This window comes from Podarcis raffonei, chromosome 17 (genome assembly GCF_027172205.1).
Source record: "Podarcis raffonei isolate rPodRaf1 chromosome 17, rPodRaf1.pri, whole genome shotgun sequence".
Taxonomy (NCBI): domain Eukaryota; kingdom Metazoa; phylum Chordata; class Lepidosauria; order Squamata; family Lacertidae; genus Podarcis; species Podarcis raffonei.
In genome coordinates, this window is record NC_070618.1 from 3,993,705 (window position 1) to 4,016,381 (window position 22,677).

A 22,677-nucleotide genomic window follows, 5' to 3' on the forward strand; every position below is an offset into this window, starting at 1 on the left:
AACGCCGTTTACCTTCCCGCCGGAGTGGTGCCTATTTATCTACTTGCACTGGTGTGCTTTCGAACTGCTAGGTGGGTACGAGCAGGGACCGAGCAACGGGAGCTCACCCTGTCGCAGGGATTCGAACCGCCGACCTTCTGATCAGAAAGTCCTAGGCTCTGTGGTTTAACCCACAGTGCACCCGCGTCCCGTGGCTAAATTAGTGGCAGCAAAATACTGGAAATCTCTGGGGAGCAAACCTTTTCGAAGCTGGATCTTGCAAGTATGGCCACCGTTTCTATATGGACAAATTAACTGTTTTTACAGAAACCGGTGGGGGGGGCGGGAACCCCCAATACTTTCTGTACAACTTAAGACTCTGAAAAATCGACTGAACATGGTTTCTTTCCACCCGCCATCACCACATGGAAACATTATGGAACAACACTTTTATTTGACAGCTTTCATTGGAATATAAGTCACCACAACTCCGTCAATATTTTCTTTCTTCTTTTTGTTAAGGCTCTGCATTCCACTTCGACAATTATTTATTAAGTTTTTTGTGCACTGTATTGTTATTTGTCATTTAAAATCAATTAAATACATTTTTTTAAAAAATAAGCTAAACAAGAGCTCATGGATTTTTTAAAAAGAGTTTTAAAAACATCTTAAAAGTATAATACGGCTCCATGCAAATCAGTAAAGCTCAATGTTTCTGCATAGAACTAAGCGCTGGATCTGGTGGATTGCAAATTAAGGAAGTGACAATTACAGGTACCTGGAGGGTTTTTGGTTCGTAAGAGTCCCAGATAGTCTCATCATCAGCCCACCTTTTAACCTGCTATATATCCACAGTGAACTGCACTTGGAGGTATAACCTACCCACAGGCTACTGTCAGTTAAAACGCCCCTCCTCGATCGCAGTTGAATTATCATAACATTTCAAGGAATGTTGGAAAGCAACAACCAATTAAGCACGCAAAATATGACGCACGTTTGAAAAAAGGATGATCTCAGGTCTTCTCTGCTGCCTTTTCCTTCTAGGTAAGGAGATACTGTAATCCATTCGAAGTCATCATAAAATCCCGAATTTCTTCACTGATTTCTTTAAGCAGCTCACTCCCCCCCCAAATATTTTTTAATTTATTTAAAGCGTGCTTTGTTTCTTTTTTTAAGACCCTTTTATTCAGCCCTAAACAAGCACCGCAGATAGGCTTGCCATTTTTTCCTTTTCCTAGCTCTATGGTAATTTCATTCACTTCCCATTAAAAGAAAAAAAAAAAAAGAAAACCCCTAACCGGAAGCTGTGCGGAAGCGATGCATTCTGGGAAGGTCCCAAGATGGCGGAAGTTGACTCGTGAGGCTGCTATGCTTCTCTGAGGCGGTCTAGTAACTCGGGATCTCGATGGCGGCGGCGGCGCTGCTCTTGTCAGCCGCGCGGGGCTTGTTGGGCCGCAGTTTCCTTGCTCCCGGAGTGAGCCGGCCATTCAGTACGGGTGAGTCAGCCCGTCTGCGCGGAGAAGTAGTAGTTGGGGGCTGGGGGCCGTCGCCTGGCGATGACGTCACCGGAGCCATGCCGCCGTAGTTCCCATTACAGTATTTGAATGCTTAGAAAGCCGACCTCGTGTGTCGTGTCATCAGGGTTACTCAAACTTGGGTCTCCAGGTGCTGTGGGACTACAACCTCCATCATCCCTAGCTAGCAGGACCAGTAGTCAGGCGTGATGAGAATTGTAGTCCCAACAGTAGCTAGGGACCCAACTTTAGTGTGTGTGTGTGTGTGTGTGTGTGTGTGCGTGTGCGCGCGCACACACACACACACACACACAGTGGTACCTCCAGTAGCACCTTAAAGACCAACTAAGTTAGTTCTTGGTATGAGCTTTCGTGTGCATGCACACTTCTTCAGATACACCTTCAGATATGTGTATCTGAAGAAGTGTGCATGCACACGAAAGCTCATACCAAGAACTAACTTAGTTGGTATTTAAGGTGCTACTGGAAGGAAAAAATTTTTGTTTTGTTTTGACTATGGCAGACCAACACGGCTACCTATCTGTAAGTGGTACCTCCAGTTACAGACGCTTCAGGTTACATACGCTTCAGGTTACAGACTCCACTAACCCAGAAATAGTACCTCGGGTTAAGAACTTTGCTTCAAGATGAGAACAGAAATTGCACGGTGGCAGCGGGAAGCCCCATTAGTTAAAGTGGTACCTCAGGTTAAGAACAGTTTCAGGTTAAGAATGGACCTCCAGAACGAATTAAGTTCTTAACTCTATATAGAGAGAGAGTTTTCCATTTAATAATATACAATCACATCCTTATTATCAACTTTACCTCTCTGGCTCCTTAGAGCCCCTCAACTTCCTTCCCTCCTGGCTTTCAAAATTAACCTTTATATCACTGCATTTTATACATTTTCCAATTCTAATTATGCTCACTACAAAATACCTCAAAATTTAAATAAATATAAAAAGGGAGAGTATTTCTCGTTACAAGTCTTCAGACAACAATAATCTTTCAAATATCATATAAATTTACTCCAGTCCTTTTGGAATACTTGATCATGCTGGCTTGGGATTTTTCATGTCACCTTCGCCAGTTCCGCAAAGTCCATCATTTTCATCTGGGGACCCAACTTTTGAGTCACGCTAGCTTCTGTGAGCTTGTTCAGTCAGATCAGAAGCAAATCCTGTTGATTTTAATGCTGCTTGCTTCCTGGTGACTTAATCCCTAGAAACAATTCCTAGGTAGCTTTCATCTCTGCCCGGCGCATGTAGATTTGACTTCAGTGGGGAACACTCCTGCGGAGAGGTTGCTCCAACCCTTCTTGTGAGGGGTGCTTGTGGGGTGTCCCTGTTTAATACCAGTGGCGGTGGTGGCTAATCCTTTAAGGGTCATAACTATGTTCTGCTTTGTTTCTGGACCCAGTATAAGATGCCAGTTTCCCCTCCTATAAAGTGCCACATGGCTCCTCAGACTTCAGTACCTGAAGGAATACTTTTTTCCATAAGTCCCATGAGCTTATCAGCAGAAGCCCTTCTCCAAGAACTCTGGCTGCAATATTGTACACCTTCTGAAGTTTCTGCTCCTTGGCTGTAACTGTTATGCTGGCTGTTGGTCTGTTTGGGGGCACAACTCAAAAAGTGCTGCTTATGACCTATAAAGCCCTCAATGGCCTCAGACCAAACTACCTGAAGGACAATATTTACAAGCTTACCCAGGTGTTGAGATCTTCTAGGGCAGGCATCCTCAAACTCGGCCCTCCAAATGCTTTGGGACTACAACTCCCATCTTCCCTAGCTAACAGGACCAGTGGTCAGGGATGATGGGAATTGTAGTCCCCAAACATCTGGAGGGCCGAGTTTGCCTATGCCTGTTCTAGGGAGGACCTTTTCTTGGTCATGCCAAAATATGATGCATCTTTTGCACAAACCAGAGACAAGTCCTTCCTTGTGTTTATGCCCAGACTCTGGAAGTCTCATATTGACAGAGGCCCATCTAGCTCTTTTGACAGAAGATGTACTTGTCTTGCCCTGCTACTAGTTTTGGTTTTTGACCTGTATCTTAATGTACGTTTAACTGGCTGCTGTTGCTCAGCTTTTTTATATATTCACTTTTACCAGTCTTTGTTTTTTGGGGGGTTATGAATATTCATTATATTATTTATTGTATATCTTATTAGCTCCCTTGGGCATTTTATATGGAAGGCGCTGACCAGGTGTACTAAGATTCAATGAGATAGTGGCCTCATGTGCCTTCAGGCCATATCCTGGCCTAGATTCCCACATGTAGATTTAAGTGATTTTGTGCTTCTGTGTTTAAAACGATTCATTGGTGGGTGCAGGTCTTCAAAACCCACTCCAATGAATACAGACTATATAATGGTGTTAGTTTCTCAAATGTCTTGCTTTTTTTTTTTTTGTAATTGACCTGTTGTAATAGTTCTGTGAGGTAGATTGCTAGCTATTCCTCTTTAGAAATAGCAATTTGAGGTTTAGGGTTAATAATTCTTCCAAGGCTGTACTGTGAGTCTGCAGGGTGTTCATCAGTATGCGGATGATACCCAGCTCTACATCTCTTTTGAACCTGAACCAGTGAAGGTCCTCTGTGAGTGCCTGGAGGTGGTTGGAGCATGGATGGCGGCTAACAGATTGAGGTTGAATTCTGACCAGACAGAAGTACTGTTTTGAGGGGGCAGGCAGGTGTGGAGGACTCCATGGTTCTGAATGGTGTAGCTGTGCCCCTGAAGGAGCAGGTGTGCAGCCTGGGAGTCATTTTGGACTCACAGCTGTCCATGGAGGCGCAGGTCAGTTCTGTGTACAGGGCAGCTGTCTACCAGTTCCTTCTGGTACGCAGGTTGAGACCCTACCTGCCCACAGACTGTCTTGCCAGAGTGGTGCATGCTCTAGTTATCTCCTGCTTGGACTTCTGCAATGCGCTCTATGTGGGGCTACCTTTAAAGGTGACTCGGAAACTGCAATTAATCCAGAATGCAACAGCTAGACTGGTGACTGGGAGTGGCTGCTGGGACCATATAACACCGGTCCTGAGAGACCTCCATTGGCTCCCAGTACGTTTCCGAGCACAAATCAATGTGTTGGTGCTGACCTTTAAAGCCATAAATGGCCTCAGCCCAGTATACCTGAAGGAGCGTCTCCACTCCCATCATTCAGCCCAGACACTGAGGTCCAGCTCCGAGGGCCTTCTGGTGGTTCCCTCACTCCCACTGTGAGAAGTGAGGTTACAGGAAACCAGGCAGAGGGACTTCTCGGTAGTGGTGCCTGCCTCGGGGAATGCCCTCCCATCAGATGTCAAAGAAGTAAGCAACTATCCTACTTTTAAAAGACATCTGAAGGCAGCCCTGTTTAGGGAAGTTTTTAATGTTTAATGCTGTATTGTGTTTTTAATATTCGATTGGGAGCTCCCCAGAGTGGTTGGGGAAACCCAGCCAGATTGGGGGGGTATAAATAAATTATTATTATTATTATTATTATTATTATTATTATTATTATATTAGCGTGGGTGGGCCTTGATCCCAAGTTGCCCACATCTAAATCTGAGTAAGTAGTATTTTTGGACATATGCAATGTGAGAATTTCCAAGGCGAGTACCTAAAGAACAGATCCCAAAGGTAGAGTTTTTACAATGACAGACCTACCATTTCTGGTCACTTTTTCTCTTCCAGGAATCCCTAACCAAATGCGTGTGAGGGAGCCCCCCCGCCCTAAACCAGTTGATCGATGGACAGAGAAACGAGCACTGTTTGGGGTCTATGACAATATTGGCATTCTGGGTAAATATTGGGAATGCAGAGTTACTGAACAGATAAATCGGGCAGCATGCAACTTTATGTCAGCAAACACAGGCTTTCTCTTCATCTCCTCCCCACCCCGCAGCCCTCCCCAGTTCCCCAATCTGCTCTGGAGGGTCCCTCAACCCATTGCTTTTTGAGGGAGGGGGAAGGGAGCTGACATTAAGCCTCACTCTCGGGGAGATGTGCTGGCATTTGGTGACAAGCAATAAGGGAAAGACATGTTTATCTGTTAATAGGTATTTGTTAGGAGTGTGTCCCAACCGAAGGAATGCACACGGCAGATAGTTAACTCTTTATTGTCAAGGATAATACTTAACACTCCCCCTCCACCACTTTATGTACCTACCCCCTTCACAGCCCAAGACTGCCTGCATGGCAACTGCCTCTGCTCCTCCCTTTTCAGTCCTCTCCTGGTGCTGGGAGACAGTGGTGCAGGAGAGGGTGGAGAAGCACATGGGCCCTACACTTACCTGACCTGCCTCTTCCTCCTGTTCTTTCAACCCATCCTGTGCTCCATCCTGCAGCTCTGAATCTTCTCCTGCCTCCGACTCTTGCCCCCTAGCCGATATAGTTCCCCCAAAATCACTGACCCCCCTGCCCCGGGTCAGACTCCAGCTTCTGCCAATCGCTGACAGCATTTTTATTATTACTTTCGTGCTCAGGAGGTTGGCAGGGCAGCATGGGTGCCTCGGGAGGTGTGTGCAAAAGAGGAAGGGGGACAGTGTCTGGCCTACAGCCCCAAGGCTGACCTCTCTCTTTTTTATGTCTGTTGTCTCTCTTTCTCTCTTTTTAGGGGACTTTAAGGCCCACCCCAGGGACCTGATCATCGGCCCCAAATGGTTACGTGGCTGGCGGGGGAATGAACTTCAGAGATGCATCCGCAAAAAGAAAATGGTGGGTGACCGAATGTTCGTGGATGATTTCCACAACCTGAACAAGAGGATTAGATATTTGTACAGGCGTTATAACCGCACTGGGAAGCATCGCTGAGAGCAGCTCCTCGTTCGCGAGCATCTGTCCCGAAGAACATGGTGCAAAATATTTGCTCACGTTCTTAGGGCTCCAAAGAGAACTATGGATGTGGAAAGCTGTTCTAATGATCTTATTCTTATTATGTTTCCATTGTATGCCACCTCATCTTCCAATATATTCCTGTACAATGTACTAATGTCCCATTGTGAGTGTACTGCTGTGACTTTTTTTCAGTCCAAGGGCTACATGTCCTAGTAGAGATATTGGCGAGGGGCATACAAGCTAGTGATGGGTGGCACCACTTTGTAATGTAGGCTACATTCCAACCATGCAAAAACCAGAGGTTGCTACACACATTTCCCCCCATCCGTCATCCATGCCAAAGCAGTTGAGGAGGGTATGGAGAAGGACCTTATTAGAAACTCAGATCTATAAGCTGATTGTCAAATGGCACATTAAACCTAGGTTATGGTCATCACAATGGAATGTTTAGGTGCCATTCCCCCCATGAATAATAATAATAATAATAATAATAATAATAATAATTATTATTATTATTATTATTATTATTATTATTATTATTTTATTCCATTAAAGAGAAAATCATCTCAAAGCAGTTTACAACACATTAGAACATAAAATAGAACAATCCAGAATAAAACGAATTCAAGCTTCAAGGAATACAGTTCAGATCCTTCTCTAAGTGACACCTTGCTTTCCTCCTATTTATTTACCTACTTAATTTATATAGCTGCCCCATAGCAGAAGTACTCTAGGAAGCCAATGTGGTGTATAGTTGCACCTTGGATTCCAAATGCCTTGGATGTTTTAGCTCCCGAATGCCGCAAACCCATGTTTTAGCTCCCGAATGCCGCAAACCCAGAAGTGAGTGTTCTGGTTTGCGAACGTTCTTTGGAACCCGAACGTCCAACGAGGCTTTCACAGCTTCCGATTGGCTGCAGGAAGGTTTCTGAACATTTGGGAAGTTGAACGGACTTCTGGAACGGATTCCATTTGACTTCCAAGGTATGGTATGACTGTAGTGGTTAGTGTGTCAAACTAGCACCTCAAGCCTGGGCAGCGTATATGGAGGTCCTGGGACTTGCTGATGTTGTCCAAAGGAAAGCAGAGGAATACCTTTGGCTGCAGGACTTGCTGGAAGTAGGTGCACAAGGCGCCATCCAACTGCCTTAGGGACTCCACTAAGGATCTGTATAGGGTTTACTCCTTAGCCCTTTCTTTTCTAGAAGATATCCTTCAAGGAAGCTGAGTTTTAGGATCAGAGTTTTCCTTCTGGATGGGCTACTTTCCCAGGTTGACAGGCCCCACCTGCCCCTCACTTCCCACAACAGCATGTGCAGAAACTGCCTTCTTGACCATTGGATCCACTCTTGGTCTCGTCTGCTCAATTTGCCAGAGCCTGTTTTCACATGCAGGGGATCTCCATAACTCACTGAGGGTTTGAGATCCATCGGCTACACTCACCTGGTTTAGCCAGCCAGTCTTAGTCATTCCTGGGATAGATAGATAATTTATTACGGTCAGAGACCAGCTTATAAAACACACTTGGGGGTACAGCCACAGAAGAAAAACAAACAATTAAAACAATGTACAACAATAAATTTAAAAACAATGTACAACAATAAACTACCGCAGGGAGTTGATCCAGAGTCACACATGGAGCCGAGTTTGGGGATTTTCATAACGAACTAGTTTGAGTTGGGAGATGGTCTGCACCTACAGATCTGTACACAGAATCTGGCGACCATCCAGGTCATCTACTGATCTTTGCCTAACAGGAAAAGGTCAAATTTTTGCTTTTCTGGGAGATCGATGAGTAGGGGATCAATGGTCTTACTACGTGCCTCTTCATAAAAGGGACATCTAAAGAACAAGTGTTCTGGGCTTCCTATCTCTCCCAAAGAACAGGCACAAAGACTCTGAGCATATGGGACTTTTTTAAAGGCTCCTTCCAGGACCGGCGAGGGCAGAGCCGAGTTTCTGGCGAGTGTAAAGGCCCTTCTTGCATTTTTAGATACGAGAAAGAAGAGATATGTTGCCGGTGCAGCTATCTCTCTCTCAATTTCTCCAGTTTTATAGTCGGGGCACCTTGAGCAGTCCTGTTGTCTCTTGGTGTCTATGATTCTTTGCCTGACTGTAGCTTTTGCCTGGCCCAACCCTATCATTCCTGGGGTGTGGCTGCTGTTGCATACTGACAGCTTATAGGAGCCACAGGTGAGAGCTGAGTGCAAGGTGGGGACCAAAGGTGGAAAACTATCCCAGAAGGAGCACAGTGTGCCCCCATCAGAGGTACTACCCCTCCCTTAGCACCCCATACACCCTAGGAGAGGGTTTAGGGCCGCAGTAAAAGCCATGTGAGTGATCAGCAGTGGTGCTTTTTGAGTGGTGCAATGCAACAGCAACCAATATAATTCACAGCTGAAGTCCTGGAAGGGGGGTGGGCAGAATGAGTCAAATCCCTCTTCCACTTTTCATTCTTGTGAGCGCCTTGCATAACAATAGATTGTCATTGTCTTTAAGAAGAATGCTGGACATGTCTGTCACATAAAGTGTGAATTGCTTGTAAGTTGTAATAATAGCATTACTGATCACATCAAAGTGCTTCATGAAATCTTTGCATACCACCCTGTTTGACAGGATGTGATTGTGTTGTAAACACTTTTCTGTCAGGGTTTCTGTCATCAGTTTTAAGATGGACTTGGGAATAGGCAAGGCTATTCCTAAAAATGTGATACAGAGCAGTAGCACTCTTCACAGGGAATTGGGGAAGGAAATTCAAACATGCAGGGAGCATTAATAAAATGGCAAACTAATTTGGCTGCGTAAAGTAGTTCAGAACCATTCCAGATGCAACACTGGCTGCAATGTTACTTAAAAGCACTTCAGGAGGGAAACAGAATTAAGCTCTAATGTGTCCTGAAGACCAGTGTCAAAAAACAATGCCCTCCCAAAGAAGTCAGCCTTTTCTTTTGTTTGGGATTAGAATACATATTTCTATCAATGGTCTCCAGAGGTGAGAGGAATAATAAACCTGAAGCCAGCCATTATTTTTTAAATAATACAATATTACTAACACAATAAATAATATAAATAGTAAACTGGTCATCAAGGTTGTTTATGTACGGTATTTAATATTTTATAAGCCACTTTTCTGCATTAAAAAAATCACAATTTTTAACTTATTTTGAGCGTAACAAAATTAAGTGCACAATCAATAATATTACTAGGTGAAATGAAGCATCAGCTATAGAAAAGAAATGAAATTTAGTCTGTCTGAATAAAAATATCATGTCTGATATAGCTCTGTTCAGACTCAAGTATGTATTCCAAAACCACAGCACCACTACTGAGAAGGCCCTGTCCTTGTCAACAATATTTCAGAGGTCTCTAGCACACTGTCTCAAGAAGGTTCATATAGAGAAGGCAATTATAGATGGAGGAGGTCCTGAAAATATCTTAGGCTGTTATGCAATTGCTCCTCTCTTTAAATTTAGCCTGCGACTGCCTCTCATCTGTCTGGTAGATGTTCTATGCATAAGAAAAAACAGGAAGAGGGCTCAGCTTTGCTCACAGGCATATTCTCGCTTTCTGGCTATTGCGAATTTTGGAGATGGCATTACAAACTATGTGGGCAAGGCGACAGTTATTTTTCTGTATTACAATTTTCATACGGACCCTTCAACAGGTTCCTAAGCCAGCTTTTAGAAAGCTAAAATGACAACAACAAAAACTGAAACGTTAATACGGTATAAAAGAACATATAAAAGCAGCAGAAATAAAAACAAACTCCAAGCAGCATGAGAGTAACACAGTTTGGGAACATAAAAAGGTCTTTTCCTGGTGTTGAAATAACATCCAAGGTAAAAGGTAAAGGTAAAGGACCCCTGGAAGGTTAAGCCCAGACAAAGGCGACTGGGGTTGCGGCGCTCATCTCGCTTTCAGGCTGAGGGAACCGGTGTTTGTCCACAGACAGCATTTTGGGTCATGTGGCCAGCATGACTAAACTGCTTCTGGCACAACGGAACACCGTGACAGAAACCAGAGCGCACGGAAACACCATTTACCTTCCCACCGCAGCGGTACCTATTTATCTACTTGCACTGGCGTGCTTTCAAACTGCTAGGTTAGTAGGAGCTGGGACGGAGCAACGGGAGCTCACTCTGTCATGGGGATTCAAACCGCTGACCTGCTGATCGGCAAGCCCAAGAGGCTCAGTGGTTTAGACCACAGTACCACCCTCATCACCGTCATGCATCCACCATCAGGCAAGCTTCCCTGTGGGGAGAGCATTCCACACAGCTTTCCAGGGTTGTAAAGACTGCGGAGAGAATAATTGGGTGCACTCTTCCCACCTTGGATCAAATCTATACTTCCAGGTGCCATAAGAAAGCTGCAGAGATAGTGCAGGATAGTGCACACCCCGGAAATTATCTCTTTCAGCCTCTGCCTTCTGGAAGAAGGTACAGGGTTATAAAGACTAGGACAAGCCGCCTGAGAAACAGTTTCTATCCAAATGCGATTTTGGTTTTAAACACAGTGTAAGGTAGTCTTTATGTGAGTATATTGTATAGCTGGGATAGCTGGGATAGCAGGCTTGTGGGTTTTTGAATGTCTGATGTAGATTTTTTCAATTTCGTTGTTCTGTATGGGACAATGACAATAAAGATTATCATATCGTATCATAACATCGTTATATATCACCAGCTAAACATTGTGAAGGGACGCAGGTGGTGCTGTGGGTTAAACCACAGAGCCTAGGACTTTCCGATCAGAAGGTTGGCGGTTCGAATCCCTGCAACGGGGTGAGCTCCTGTTTCTCGGTCCCTGCTCGGAGGGAATCCGAAACTTTAGGGGTCATAGTTCAGGAAGCTCTGCTGCAGGGTCATAATCACAGACACAATTTGGTCACCCCACAACGGGGTGAGCTCCCGTTGCTCGGTCCCTGCTCCTGCCAACCTAGCAGTTCGAAAGCATGTCAAAGTGCAAGTAGATAAATAGGTACTGCTCTGGCGGGAAGGTAAACGGTATGTTCGCCAGAAGTGGTTTAGTCATGCTGGCCACATGACCCGGAAGCTGTACGCCGGCTCCCTCGGCCAGTAAAGTGAGATGAGTGCCGCAACCCCACAGTCGTCCGCGACTGGACCTAATGATCAGGGGTCCCTTTACCTTTACCTAAACATTGTGATAGACCAATATATCATGATGTCTGAAATAAGCATGTAACTATGTAGAGGCGAATGAGGTAATGTCCTGGCAACTGCTACTACTTAGGGGTCCAAAACTGATGTATTTTTACTTACCTTTAATGTATTGTTCCAACTGCGATTTCATAGTACAGAGCAACAGGGCAGCAGGAATCCTGAGAGAAATGATGGCTGGCATCACGGTTTTCCCCATAGCACAGTTTTTTACATAGCACACACACATATTGTGATTCGTGATATTATCGCCATGTCAAATATTATGAAACCGTTATCACGATGATGATGATGATAATAAATTCTATTTATACCCTGCACTCCCCAGCCAAGACCGGCCTCAGGGTGACTAACACCAAGTATGAAACAATTGATTAAAATACAAGTTAAAAACAAGATTAAAATACAACATTAAAATGCAGCCTCATTTCAGTAGAACTCAAATCAAAAAACTTTTTGGGGATGAAAACATCAAATCTTCACCAAAGCCAACTATCCAGACTGGTCCTATGTGGGCCAGAAAAAAACCAGGGAAGTCCCCAATTAGGAGTTCTAACACAGAAGGAAGAAGGAAAGGGGGAGGGATGTAGACTTCAAACCGATTTTGGACGATGTATTGATACGTTGCCCAGACCTACCACCATCCTGTTCTCATGGTGGCTTCCAGATGCTTGCGGGAAACTAGTGAGCAGAACATGAGAGCGCAAGAGCACTCTCCTCTCCCATGGTTTGCAGCCGCTGGTATTCAGAAGTATTGCTGTAGAGGCAGAGCATAGTCATCATGGCTAGTAGCCATTGATAGCCTTCTCCATGAATTTGTCTAATTGTCTTTGAAAGCCATCCAAGTTGGTGGCCATCACTGCCTCCTTGGGGAGGAGTGACGTGGGTGGCTCTGTGGTCTAAGCCACTGAGCCTCTTGGGCTTGCCCTTCCATTGCGCCAGAAGCGGTTTAGTCATGCTGGCCACATGACCTGGAAAGCTGTCTGTGGACAAATGCCGGCTCCTTCAGCCTGAAAGCAAGATGAGTGCCGCAACCTCAAAGTCAAATTGAACTGGACTTAACCGTCCAGGGGTCCTTTACCTTTTTATGTACCTCGGGGAGAGAATCCCATAGTTTGACTACACCCTGCTAGGACGTGTTGAATTTTTTTTACCTTTCAAATTCCCAAAATAAGGGATGCTAAAAAGTTGCAATGTGACTTGGGAATTCGAAAGAGATTTGGGTTAAATTAATATAATTCAGTTTTGCTTGGTAAATAACTACATCAAAAATACTGACTTTTTTGAATTTTTGTGGAATTTCCAGTCATTTTAAAATTGTCTTATTATTCTTTTAGAATTGCATAAAAATAATTAAAAACGATTGCCAAGTATTTGCAGTAATGTATATATAAATATTTTATTATTTCTATATTATAGTATTTTATATTGTATATTACAGTTACACACACATAATTCACTAATGTAGTGCTGTAGTTGTATTTGCTTCTGTGGTAGGTTGAATAATCTTTTATCGGTGTGTTAAAAATTACTTGTCCGTCAGTGCTAATACTACTGCCATCCTAACCGGTGGGAATTGACCTTAAATGGCTTCTTCAAGACTGGGGACATTCATTCACGCATATGAGCCACCTAATTGGAACTGGCAGAGAGTTGTTGCCCTTTGAACCCCCAACTCTGCCAGATGACTGGTTCTGTTGGATCACATCAGATTGGCTTGCCAGATCTGTCTGAGAAGCTAAAAAGCAGAAACAGGCAGAAGACTTGCTGAATATGCTGCTTTGCCAACCATTCAAGCGCTCAGCATGGCAGCAGAATGTGGGTTGGGCAAAAAAGGCTCCTGCACAGCAGGGGGCTGGACTAGATGACCCTCGTGGGCCCTTCTACGATTCTTCAGGTTGCAGCAAAAGATGCGTTTATCTAGTCTACCCCTTTCCAGCCCAAATCCAGTGCTCAACTGAATGCAGTAACAAACTCCCGTCTGAAACCCGGAAGACTCACTGCTGACCAAATGGAGCAATGTTCTCCTTCCTGTTCTTGTTTAGTCATTTAGTCGTGTCCGACTCTTTGTGACCCCCTGGACCAGAGCACGCCAGGCACTCCTGTCTTCCACTGCCTCCCGCAGTTTGGTCAGACTCATGCCGGTAGCTTCAAGAACACTATCCAACCATCTCATCCTCTATTGTCCCCTTCTCCTTGTGCCCTCCATCTTTCCCAACATCAGGGTCTTTTCCAGGGAGTCTTCTCTTCTCATGAGGTGCCCAAAGTCTTGGAGCCTCAGCTTCAGGATCTGTCCTTCCAGTGAGCACTCAGGGCTGATTTCCTTCAGAATGGAGAGGTTTGATCTTCTTGCAGTCCATGGGACTCTCCAGAGTCTCCTCCAGCACCATAATTCAAAAGCATCAAGTCTTCCGCGATCAGCCTTCTTTGTTGTCCAGCTCTCACTTCCATACATCTTCCTTTTGCCCCTGGTCAAATCCTGGCTCTCTCCCCCGACCTCCACACGCAACTCTCCCGCTTCCGCCCTGGGGGCCCAAACAAAACCCCCAAAGCATAAGAGAAACGGAAGCTGAGATTTCATGCTCCCGTCTAATGATTAAGGCAGGACTGGGAGAGCACCGTCGAAGTATGCAGATTGAGTGGGGCGCTGATTGGCTGCCGGACGGGGGAGTGTATCTTTCGGCGGGCAAGAGAAGGTCCGGCGTGAGCGCCTATTGGCTGGCCGAGCTGGGCCGGCAACAATCGCGGGCGTGGCCAGGGCCAGAGGGACCGCCCCCTCCGGCCGCCTATAAAGCGCGCGGGGCAGCAGCGCGGCTCCTGCTGCAGCAGTAGTTCTCCGAGCGCCGGCCGGAGAGGCTGATTGACGCGGACGCTCCGCCGGGTGGGCCGTCGATCCTCGCTCCGCACGCTCCGTCCAGCGCTCCGGAGGAAAGGGGTCTCCCCGAGCCGAAGCCGGCCATGTGAGTAGCAGCCGGGCTGGGTGGCGGGTGGTGGAGCCCGCCCTGCCCCGCTGCGGTCCGTCCTGCGCTGCGCTGCCGCCTTCCCCTGCGCGGCTGCGGCACCTGCCGAGTTGCGCATTGCAGCACCCGCTCCCGCCCCCGCCCCCGATCTCCTTCCCGCCGTCCGTTCCCGGCTGCCCGGGGCTGAAGTCAGATGGGGCGCGGATGGCGCAGCATCCCGCCCCAGGTGGCCGCGGCTCTCCGGCCAGCTGCGCTTTTCTCCTTTGTTTTTTTGCCTGCTGCAGTTGTCCGACTCTCCCCTCTGTCTCCCGTGTCCCGCAGCATCGCTTCCCATTCGAAACATTGGCTGCTCGTAGCGAAGCGAAGGGCGGCTCCGTTGTGTGTCTGGGCTAGGAGAAAGGGAAAAGATTGGCGGGGATGGCTAGGGGGGGCTTTTTCGCACGTGACGGCGCCTGCACGTGTGAATGTAAATATGCGGGAACGGTCGAAAGGAAGGTGGTCAAGCCAATGCGGGTTTTGCGGTTGGGGTAAAGCAGAAAGTCGCCGAAACCTTTGGGTTGGGTGTCATGTGTGACCGAGGCGGCTCTGCATGGCATGTGCCACTAGGGGCGGGGGAAGGGAGTGCGGAAACCTCCTTTGCATGAGCTTGTGTGTGGAGGAATCCGTCAGAGCTCAGCAAAATTATATTAAGCTGACCCTAGAGATCTCTGTAGCAGATATTGAGGGATAGGAGAAAAGAGAGACCTGTGGTTTTGAGACAGAAGGGTGACTTAGAGTAGAAACACTCAGTTTTGTCTCTGCTTTCCTTTGGACTTCTGCAACTATGAAGTCTTTGCCGTCTTCCGTGAAAGCATGCTTCCATCCATGTCCTTTTATCTATGGGCCAACCAATGGCTGCCCAGTGGTGCTGCCACAAACACCTTATGGCAGATTGTGCTAGACTAGTCATTGGTCCAGTATATCCTGGTGCCTTCGTTCCATGCCCACAGTTGCCATGCAAGAAACCCAGCCTTTCTCTCAGAACTGGGGCTTAACTGCTAGTTCCCCTGACCTCTCCTCTCTCGCTGCAGGAAGGAATTATTACGGCAGCAAAAACCCAAGGATATCGGTAGCAAATTTCTCCTGTGGCAAAAAACAACGGTCCAGCCTTGTGACACAGCAGTTATTTCGTGTTTGCCCACACCTTGACAGACCTGGGAGCTTGCTAGGTTTCCCTGGATGTTGAAGAAGCCGTTTGACCTTGTTTGCTGCGACGTTTGCTCTGGCGGTGTAATCGCAGCCACAGTATTACAGAGCACTTCACACAGACACCTAGGAAGCCTTACAACAGCTTTGTAAGGAAGGCCAGTCCTCCCATATTGCAGGTTGAGGATGCTTAGGCGGATAGTGGATTGCCTACAACTGCCTAGACTGTTGCTGAGGTGACATCCTGGGCTCATAGCTCATTCTTGCCCATGATACCAGCCGTGTCACCCTGATTTTATCCCTCATGGACAGGTGTCCCTGCCAGGTCAAAAACCAGTTGAGGAGCAGTAAGATCTCACAGCATTGTTGCTTATTAGCTGTTGGTATTCTGGATTTCTATCTCAATTGGCGTGTTTAGCTTCAGTTGCAATCTCTGTGGCGTTTCCTAGCTTAAGAGCGTTAGATGAGCCCCACTAGATCAGGCCAGCGGTAACCCAGCCACATGCATCTGGGAAGTTGTAAGAAAGGGTATAGAGGCAAAGATTCCTGCCTCTGTCTGTCCCCTAGCAAGCTAGTCTTGAGAGAGATGTTTCCTATGAGCATAGAGGTCTACTTTGGCTGTCAATGCATGTGGATGTGGAGACCTGTCTTCTAAGCCAGAAATGGGTCCTCCAGATGTAGATTAGTGAATCGTGTAGATCCATCTCAGTCAGCATAGCCAGTAGTTAGGCATCATGGGAGTTGTAGTCTTACAACTGTTAGAGGACTACAGGTTCCCCATCTGTGCTCCAAGCCATCTAAGCTAGTGGTCTTCACTGCATCTTGTACAACCCTTTGCTTGAAGTTCTTCTTGGGTGACCTTGAGTTCCACGGTTGGACGAAGAGAAAAGCTTCTCTCTCTACTGTGCGTAATCCTCTCATGTTTTGAGTTAAGTCTTTCTTTTGCCTTAAGGAAAAGCAGTTGGGTGCTCTTCACTTTCCTTCATGGGGAAAGCAGCCCAACTCTTTGATCATTTTTGGTTATCTTCTTCTGTGTCTTTTCCAGCTTTAGAATGCCCTTGGCTGCCTTCTGTTCTGCTAGGAAGACAACATTTGGGGCTGTTATTTCTAGTTGCAGTTTAGTTGCTGATCTCTGTGGCTGAGGGCCCCAATGTGGCACTGTGGGTATCTGGATGTCCTCAGCCACGCCCATGGCGCCCACCAAGGAACATTGCCTTTCCAAGTTTCCAAATTTTTAATGGCTTTTTCCTGGGTGGGGGTATTGTTTTGGGGACTTTCCTGCTTTTGTGGGGTGTTTCCTGCTTTCTTCTGTCTGCGTCTTATCTGTTGGGAGAGATGTGTTAATCTTTTGCTTGGAGGCCGATGGGAATGTTCTGAGCACCAGCAGTTTTTCTTTTGTGGTGCCCATAGCAGTCATTTAGCTCTCCAGAAGTGCCCCTATTCCCCCAAAGGTTGGGGACATCTCTTCGGAGTGAGCACCGGACATGTGTGACCATTTCTCCCCCCCCCCAATAATATTTATTATTTTCAGTAGATGAACATAGTATAGAAAAAAAGATTAACATAAAGACAAACAATAAATAAAAGAAAAAGGGAAAAAAGAAAAAGATACATACAGCATATTACCACTTAATTAATTAAAATTAAGTACCATCCATCTTCATAAACATAGTATTTGACTTCCTCGAATCTCTTCCATCCGAATTTCTTAGTAATTATATGTAGCAGTTTCCAATACCAGTGTTTCAAAAGACCATATCACAGTCCTAATCATATTACATAGCTTTCGTTATCGTACATTTTCTTATTTATAAATTTAATTCCATTTTAATCCTAGGCCTAATTGTTTCTTTCAAGTGGTTACATATCTTTAATATTAGTGTGACCACTTCTTGCACCTAATTTGCCTCCACAGGTCTGATCCAGCTCAGCAACCAGGGACGGGGCAAGAAGGGGAAGAAAATGCTGGAGGCCCCCCTGGAGCTCCCCCAAATTTGACCAGCAATCGCCGCCTGCAACAGACCCAAGCGCAGGTGGAAGAAGTAAGTTGCTTAACCTCCTGAGCTGTTCTCATTGGGTCTTCATGCCTTCTTCGTTTCCAGGTGAATTCAGCTGTCCCTTTTCTTTTCTCTCTCTTTCTCTCTCCCCCCCCCCCGCCTCCATCCCTCTCATTCAGGTGGTGGATATTATGCGTGTGAATGTGGACAAAGTCTTGGAGCGAGACCAGAAGCTATCGGAATTAGATGAAAGAGCAGATGCACTCCAAGCTGGTGCTCAAGTATTCGAAAGCAGTGCAGCAGCGCTCAAGAGAAAGTATTGGTGGAAGAACTGTAAGGTGAGCTTTGGAGGGAGGGGGAGCGCACAGCAATTTTACGCTGGTAGATTGAGACAACAGTCACAGTCCTATTGTGCTGCTGTTCCCTGAACTGGAGGGGAGGGCCCATCTATTGGAAGTAGAATGAATGCTCTGAGATTCCAGGTTCAATCCCTACAATTTCCAGAGAAAATATATGTATGGGTAGCAGGGCTGGGGAATAAAAAAATCTGTGCCTGAGACTAGAGAGTTGATGGTAGTTGGAATAAGGTAAAGGGACCCCTGACCATTAGGTCCAGTCGTGGCCGACTCTGGGTTTGCGGCGCTCATCTCGCTTTATTGGCCGAGGGAGCCGGCGTACTGCTTCTGGGTCCTGTGGCCAGCGTGACTAAGCCGCTTCTGGAGAACCACAGTAGTGCACGGAAATGCTGTTTACCTTCCCGCTGGAGCGGTACCTATTTATCTACTTGCACTTTGACGTGCTTTCGAACTGCTAGGTTGGCAGGAGCAGGGACCGAGCAATGGGAGCTCACCCCGTCGCGGGGATTCGAACCGCCGACCTTCTGATCGGCAAGTCCTAGGCTCTGTGGTTTAACCCACAGCACCACCTGCGTCCCTGTAGTTGTAATAGACCAGCCTTAATCAACCTGATGTTCTCCCAGATATTCTGGGCTCCTAGCTCTCTTCAGCCCCAGCCAGCAGATCCAGCGATGGGTACTTACAGTGCTGGGGGGGGGGCACCAGGTTAGCGGAGGCTGTGGTAAGAGGCACTGGATTTTGCGGATGTGCGGTCTCACTCGGTACGAGGCATCTTTTAAAATGCTCCCCTTCGTGAGATGTCTGTCTGCGCGGGGTGCTGTGTTGAATGTGTGAGCTCACGGTGACTCTTCTCCCCAGATGATGATCATGCTGGGAGTGATCTGTGCCATTGTGGTCATCGCAATTGCACGTAAGTACCAAGGGGGGAGCCAGGGGGGACTGGGCTTGTGACCCCTCCCTGAGCACCGGATAAACAGCGGCAGCCTGTGGGTGTGAAAAACTCTACCTGCTACCTCTCTCCTCTGATTGATGCTGAAGACCACCAGATCTGTGACCCTGGTGCCTTCTAGGATAATGGGGTTGTTTTGCCTGCTGGATTGAGGGCAGAGGCATGACAATAAGGGTGGGCCTTCCTTTCCTTGGATGTTTTCAGTGTGGGAGGCTTGGTGTAACATGCCCTCTTGTTCTCTCCCCTCTCTTCCTTCTGTTGCTTCCTGTCCCCAGTCTACTTTTTTACCTGAGAATGTGGTCCCTTCCCCCCTCCCTCCCCAGTCTGCAGCCCCCTTTCCCCATCTCCCTTTCCAGTCCCAGGTGTTCCTCCTCCTCCTCCTCCCTCCTCCTCCTCCTTTCCTTTCCTTTCTCCCTTCATTCTGGCTTAGTCATCAGTTTTCCTTTTGGTTCTGTTTGCCTTCCATACGAGACTTTAACGCACTGTTTCCAGATTTGAGTTGATTCCCCCTTCACAGCTGCTGCTGCATCAACCTCTGAGCAGGCCACCTCGCCTTGGAGGGTGGCAGCGGGACGAGAGGAGGAAATGTGTGGGGTGGTTGAGTGACGCTTGCGGGTTGGAGGCCGACTCTAGGTGTCCGCTTCTCTTGCACCTCTCTTGCCGTGTATTTGCTTTGGGACAGCATTACTTACATCTCTACGGGTGGCGGGAGGAGAGAGGAGGGGCGAGCCCCCCCCCCAGCACCAGGGAGAAGATTTGGATATTGTGACCCCTGCATAGTGTTCCCTTAATGTGAGGCATAAGCTCATGGTGTTTGCTCTGTCTGCAGAAATTCTGGTCCTATGAAGACGGGACATCTCTTTGCAACCCTCGGGCAACACTTGGCCTCATGAACCCTAGAAGGAAAGATGTTGGTTTGATCCAGTCTCCTCTGCTCCGGGGAGCAAGCGCACCATTCGTGGAGGCTTGCATTCCCAGGATAGTCAGAAGTAGGGTCAGATATGTGCATCTTGCAGTTCTGTGGCCATGTGGTTTGCTGGAACACTCCGGCACTTTGATGGAGCTTGCTATTCAAACAGCAAGTCCCAGGCTACTTGCTTCTTAGCTGGATCCCAAGTCCTGCTGCAAAACAGTAGCAGCATGTCCCTCTTTGCCTCTTAGGGAGTCGTAGAAGGGTTTCCTTCTAAAAAGCAGGCCTGCTGTGCAATGACAGGCCTGAATTCTTACCTAGTTTTTAGGCTTCTTGGGTCAGAGGTGGTCACGCAGAATGCCAGTGTTTCCAGGGACCGCTTGAATGCAGATTCACATACATGCCTTTCATCACTCCTCTTTTTGGCCATCACTTAATGATGCTCCCAGTGGTGAGCATGTGTGTATGAATTCATGCTTATTTTGCTACCTGACATGCTATGGAGGTGCTGTATTGATCCTGATTGGAAGAGAAGCCCAGTGCAAATGGGTTTTAAATCTGCTTTAGAGTGGGTTCTGCCATGCCTGCCAGTCAAAGACACAGGAAGTGGCGTAGCTATGAAGCACAATCACAGAGAGAGGGGGAAGAGAGAGGTCTTTGGGTGTCCCAATATGGCTCCAATCAGAGTTTGGCCAGAAAGAGAACAGTGTTGAAGGGCGGAAGGAGATATAGAGAATGCAGTGCTCTAGGACAGGGATGGTCAACTAGAGGCCTGGGGGCTGCATTGCGGCCTCAGACAAAGCAATATGATCTGGGCCCTTCAAATGTCTTAACCCAGGAATACTCTCCCCATAGCATGCTGTGAAGGTGCTGACTCTTTTTGCATGCCCACTGCCACGCACCAGCATTTCATTTGCAGAGCCCATCTCCTTGATCTCCCCCCACCTCCCCCCACCTCGGGGGATGCTTAGAGGAGAACAGGAACGCCGAAGCTCTCTGCTGGTTTGGATAAACCTCTCCTGCCTCAGCGGAGCTGTGCTGGCGGAAGCGCAACACACCTGAAGAGGATCCGGGGTCCGTGTTTTGTGACGCTGCTGCTGTCGCTTTGGGGAGGAAACACAGTAAGGTGTTTAAAGAGGCCTCTTGATCTCTTCTGGACAAGATCTTGGTTTTGATCTGCTGCCGTCTGTATTGAGAGAAAAGCCCTCCCGGCTGCTTTCTTTTGCTTCCCTTGTCTGTTCTCATGGATGTTGTATGTTTTGCCTCTCTCTATCTTCCTGCCCCCTTGTTACCTCTCCACTTGCTCCATCTCTTTATGCATGGGCAAAAAAGTTTACCCCCTCCCCTAGGCCCTCTGTGCCTAAAACAAGGGACTTTCTTTCTCTATGCAGAGGACTTCAGCCGCTTTCTCACGCACGTGTGGTTTCTGTCTTTGTAAGGAACACAGCCGTAATATTTTTTTCCCTCTGGCATGTGTCGATTTACCAGCTCATGTACTCTTTAATCTCTGCCAACAAACACTCCTCTGCCACCCAAAACGAGTCTGCGTCCTCTGTCTTGAGTGTTAGCGAGAAGGGGGTTGCTGCTTTTAAAGTGGGAAGGGAGAAGGACCCAGGTACAGTACCTTGGCTCCCAAACGCCGCAAACCCAGAAGTAAGTGTTCCGGTTTGCGAATGTTTTCTGGAAGCCCAACATCCGACGCGGCTTTCTCTTGAGTGCAGGAAGCCGCGCCTTGGTTTTCGGATGGTTTTGGGAGTCAAACGGACTCCCGGAACGGATTAAGTTCAAGAACCAAGGTACCACTGTACTTAAAACGTAGACCATAGCACCCCCTGGAAAGGTACCTTATCTTTAACGCTGTAGGTTGTAGGTGAAGAATGTAGCACCTAGACAGGAGCAGGAGATCTTGCAGGCCTAGTTTACAGCACAGTCGGGTCCACGTCCCTGTCTGCCTGCAGCAGCCATGCTGTACTCATGCAGATCCTTTGCTCAGTAGACTGCGGTCAAACCTGCACCCTGGTAGAAGGAACCTGCGTATGCAGCCTAGCTGGTGTTTGCGTGGTTCTATCTCATGCTTTGCACTTGTGGGTGGAGTACGTTTGTCAGGAGGTTGGCCACAGCTGGTGTCGACTCTTCCATCATGAAGGGCTTATGAGCAGCCAGCAGAGGCCGGAAGGCTTGCTATAGTGAGAAATGGCCTAAGCTAGGGCAGCTCCTGGCTGGGACCTCAGATAGCCATACTGTGCTTTGTTCCTCCTTGTCCTGCCTTCCCTTATCTTAACTGGCATAATGCACCTTCTGTTTCCTTTGCATAAACTAGCTAAATTCACTGAAACCATCAAATATGAGCAGAATAAAGTGTGTCAAGATAAACCAAACACCTGGCCATGTAATTTTCCTAATCGGGATCTCTTTCTGGCACTATGGAAGTCAACTCTTGTAGAACAACCACCTGGGATGCTGCAGTTGAGAGGTCTGAGCAGGAAAGCCCAGACTAGACTATCTGGATGCTGCATTGGGGGTGTGGGGGTGAGAATCAGTGGTGGTCCCTCACTCTGTGAAAAATGAGGCTCTTTCCCCTGAAGTGACACGTAGGAGGCCAAACCACATCTCCTGCATGAGAGGAGACCTAAACACAACGTTTATGCGGTCAGGGCAGAGTCTTGGGTACAAGTGTAACTCGAAGTAGTGGGAGAAGCTCCATTTGCACTACATAATTGGTAACTTAATTTTTGTACCATGTCTGTTCAAAGAAGAAAATGTGTGACCGGGCTGTTGCAGAAGGAAATGAGAAAAGCACTTCAGGGATGTTATGCCATATGCCACAACTC

General features: G+C 47.2%; 2 protein-coding genes across 2 annotated transcripts; both read left to right on the forward strand.

Annotated features, from left to right (window-relative positions):
- Positions 1–1,294: 1,294 nt before the first annotated feature.
- Positions 1,295–6,474, forward strand: MRPL51 (mitochondrial ribosomal protein L51). Its single transcript, XM_053370949.1, has 3 exons — positions 1,295–1,475; positions 5,170–5,277; positions 6,092–6,474. Exons 1-3 carry the CDS (start codon positions 1,385–1,387, stop codon positions 6,286–6,288), a joined length of 396 nt encoding a protein of 131 aa, XP_053226924.1. The 5' UTR covers positions 1,295–1,384; the 3' UTR covers positions 6,289–6,474.
- Positions 6,475–14,272: 7,798 nt separating this feature from the next.
- On the forward strand, positions 14,273–22,224 carry VAMP1 (vesicle associated membrane protein 1). The gene is made up of 5 exons (XM_053370918.1): positions 14,273–14,449; positions 17,550–17,676; positions 17,811–17,969; positions 18,846–18,897; positions 19,212–22,224. Coding segments are annotated over exons 1-5 (357 nt in total). The 5' UTR covers positions 14,273–14,447; the 3' UTR covers positions 19,229–22,224.
- Positions 22,225–22,677: the final 453 nt, after the last annotated feature.

Excerpts from the sequence above, each read along its gene's own strand:
- VAMP1 (XM_053370918.1), top strand. Across the intron at positions 17,677-17,810 it reads CCCAAGCGCAGGTGGAAGAA|GTGGTGGATATTATGCGTGT; the intron begins GTAAGTTGCTTA and ends CCTCTCATTCAG. Across the intron at positions 17,970-18,845 it reads ATTGGTGGAAGAACTGTAAG|ATGATGATCATGCTGGGAGT; the intron begins GTGAGCTTTGGA and ends TCTTCTCCCCAG.
- MRPL51 (XM_053370949.1), top strand. The coding sequence starts at position 1,385 with ATGGCGGCGGCGGCGCTGCTCTTGTCAGCCGCGCGGGGCTTGTTGGGC. Across the intron at positions 1,476-5,169 it reads GAGCCGGCCATTCAGTACGG|GAATCCCTAACCAAATGCGT; the intron begins GTGAGTCAGCCC and ends TTTCTCTTCCAG. Across the intron at positions 5,278-6,091 it reads TGACAATATTGGCATTCTGG|GGGACTTTAAGGCCCACCCC; the intron begins GTAAATATTGGG and ends CTCTCTTTTTAG.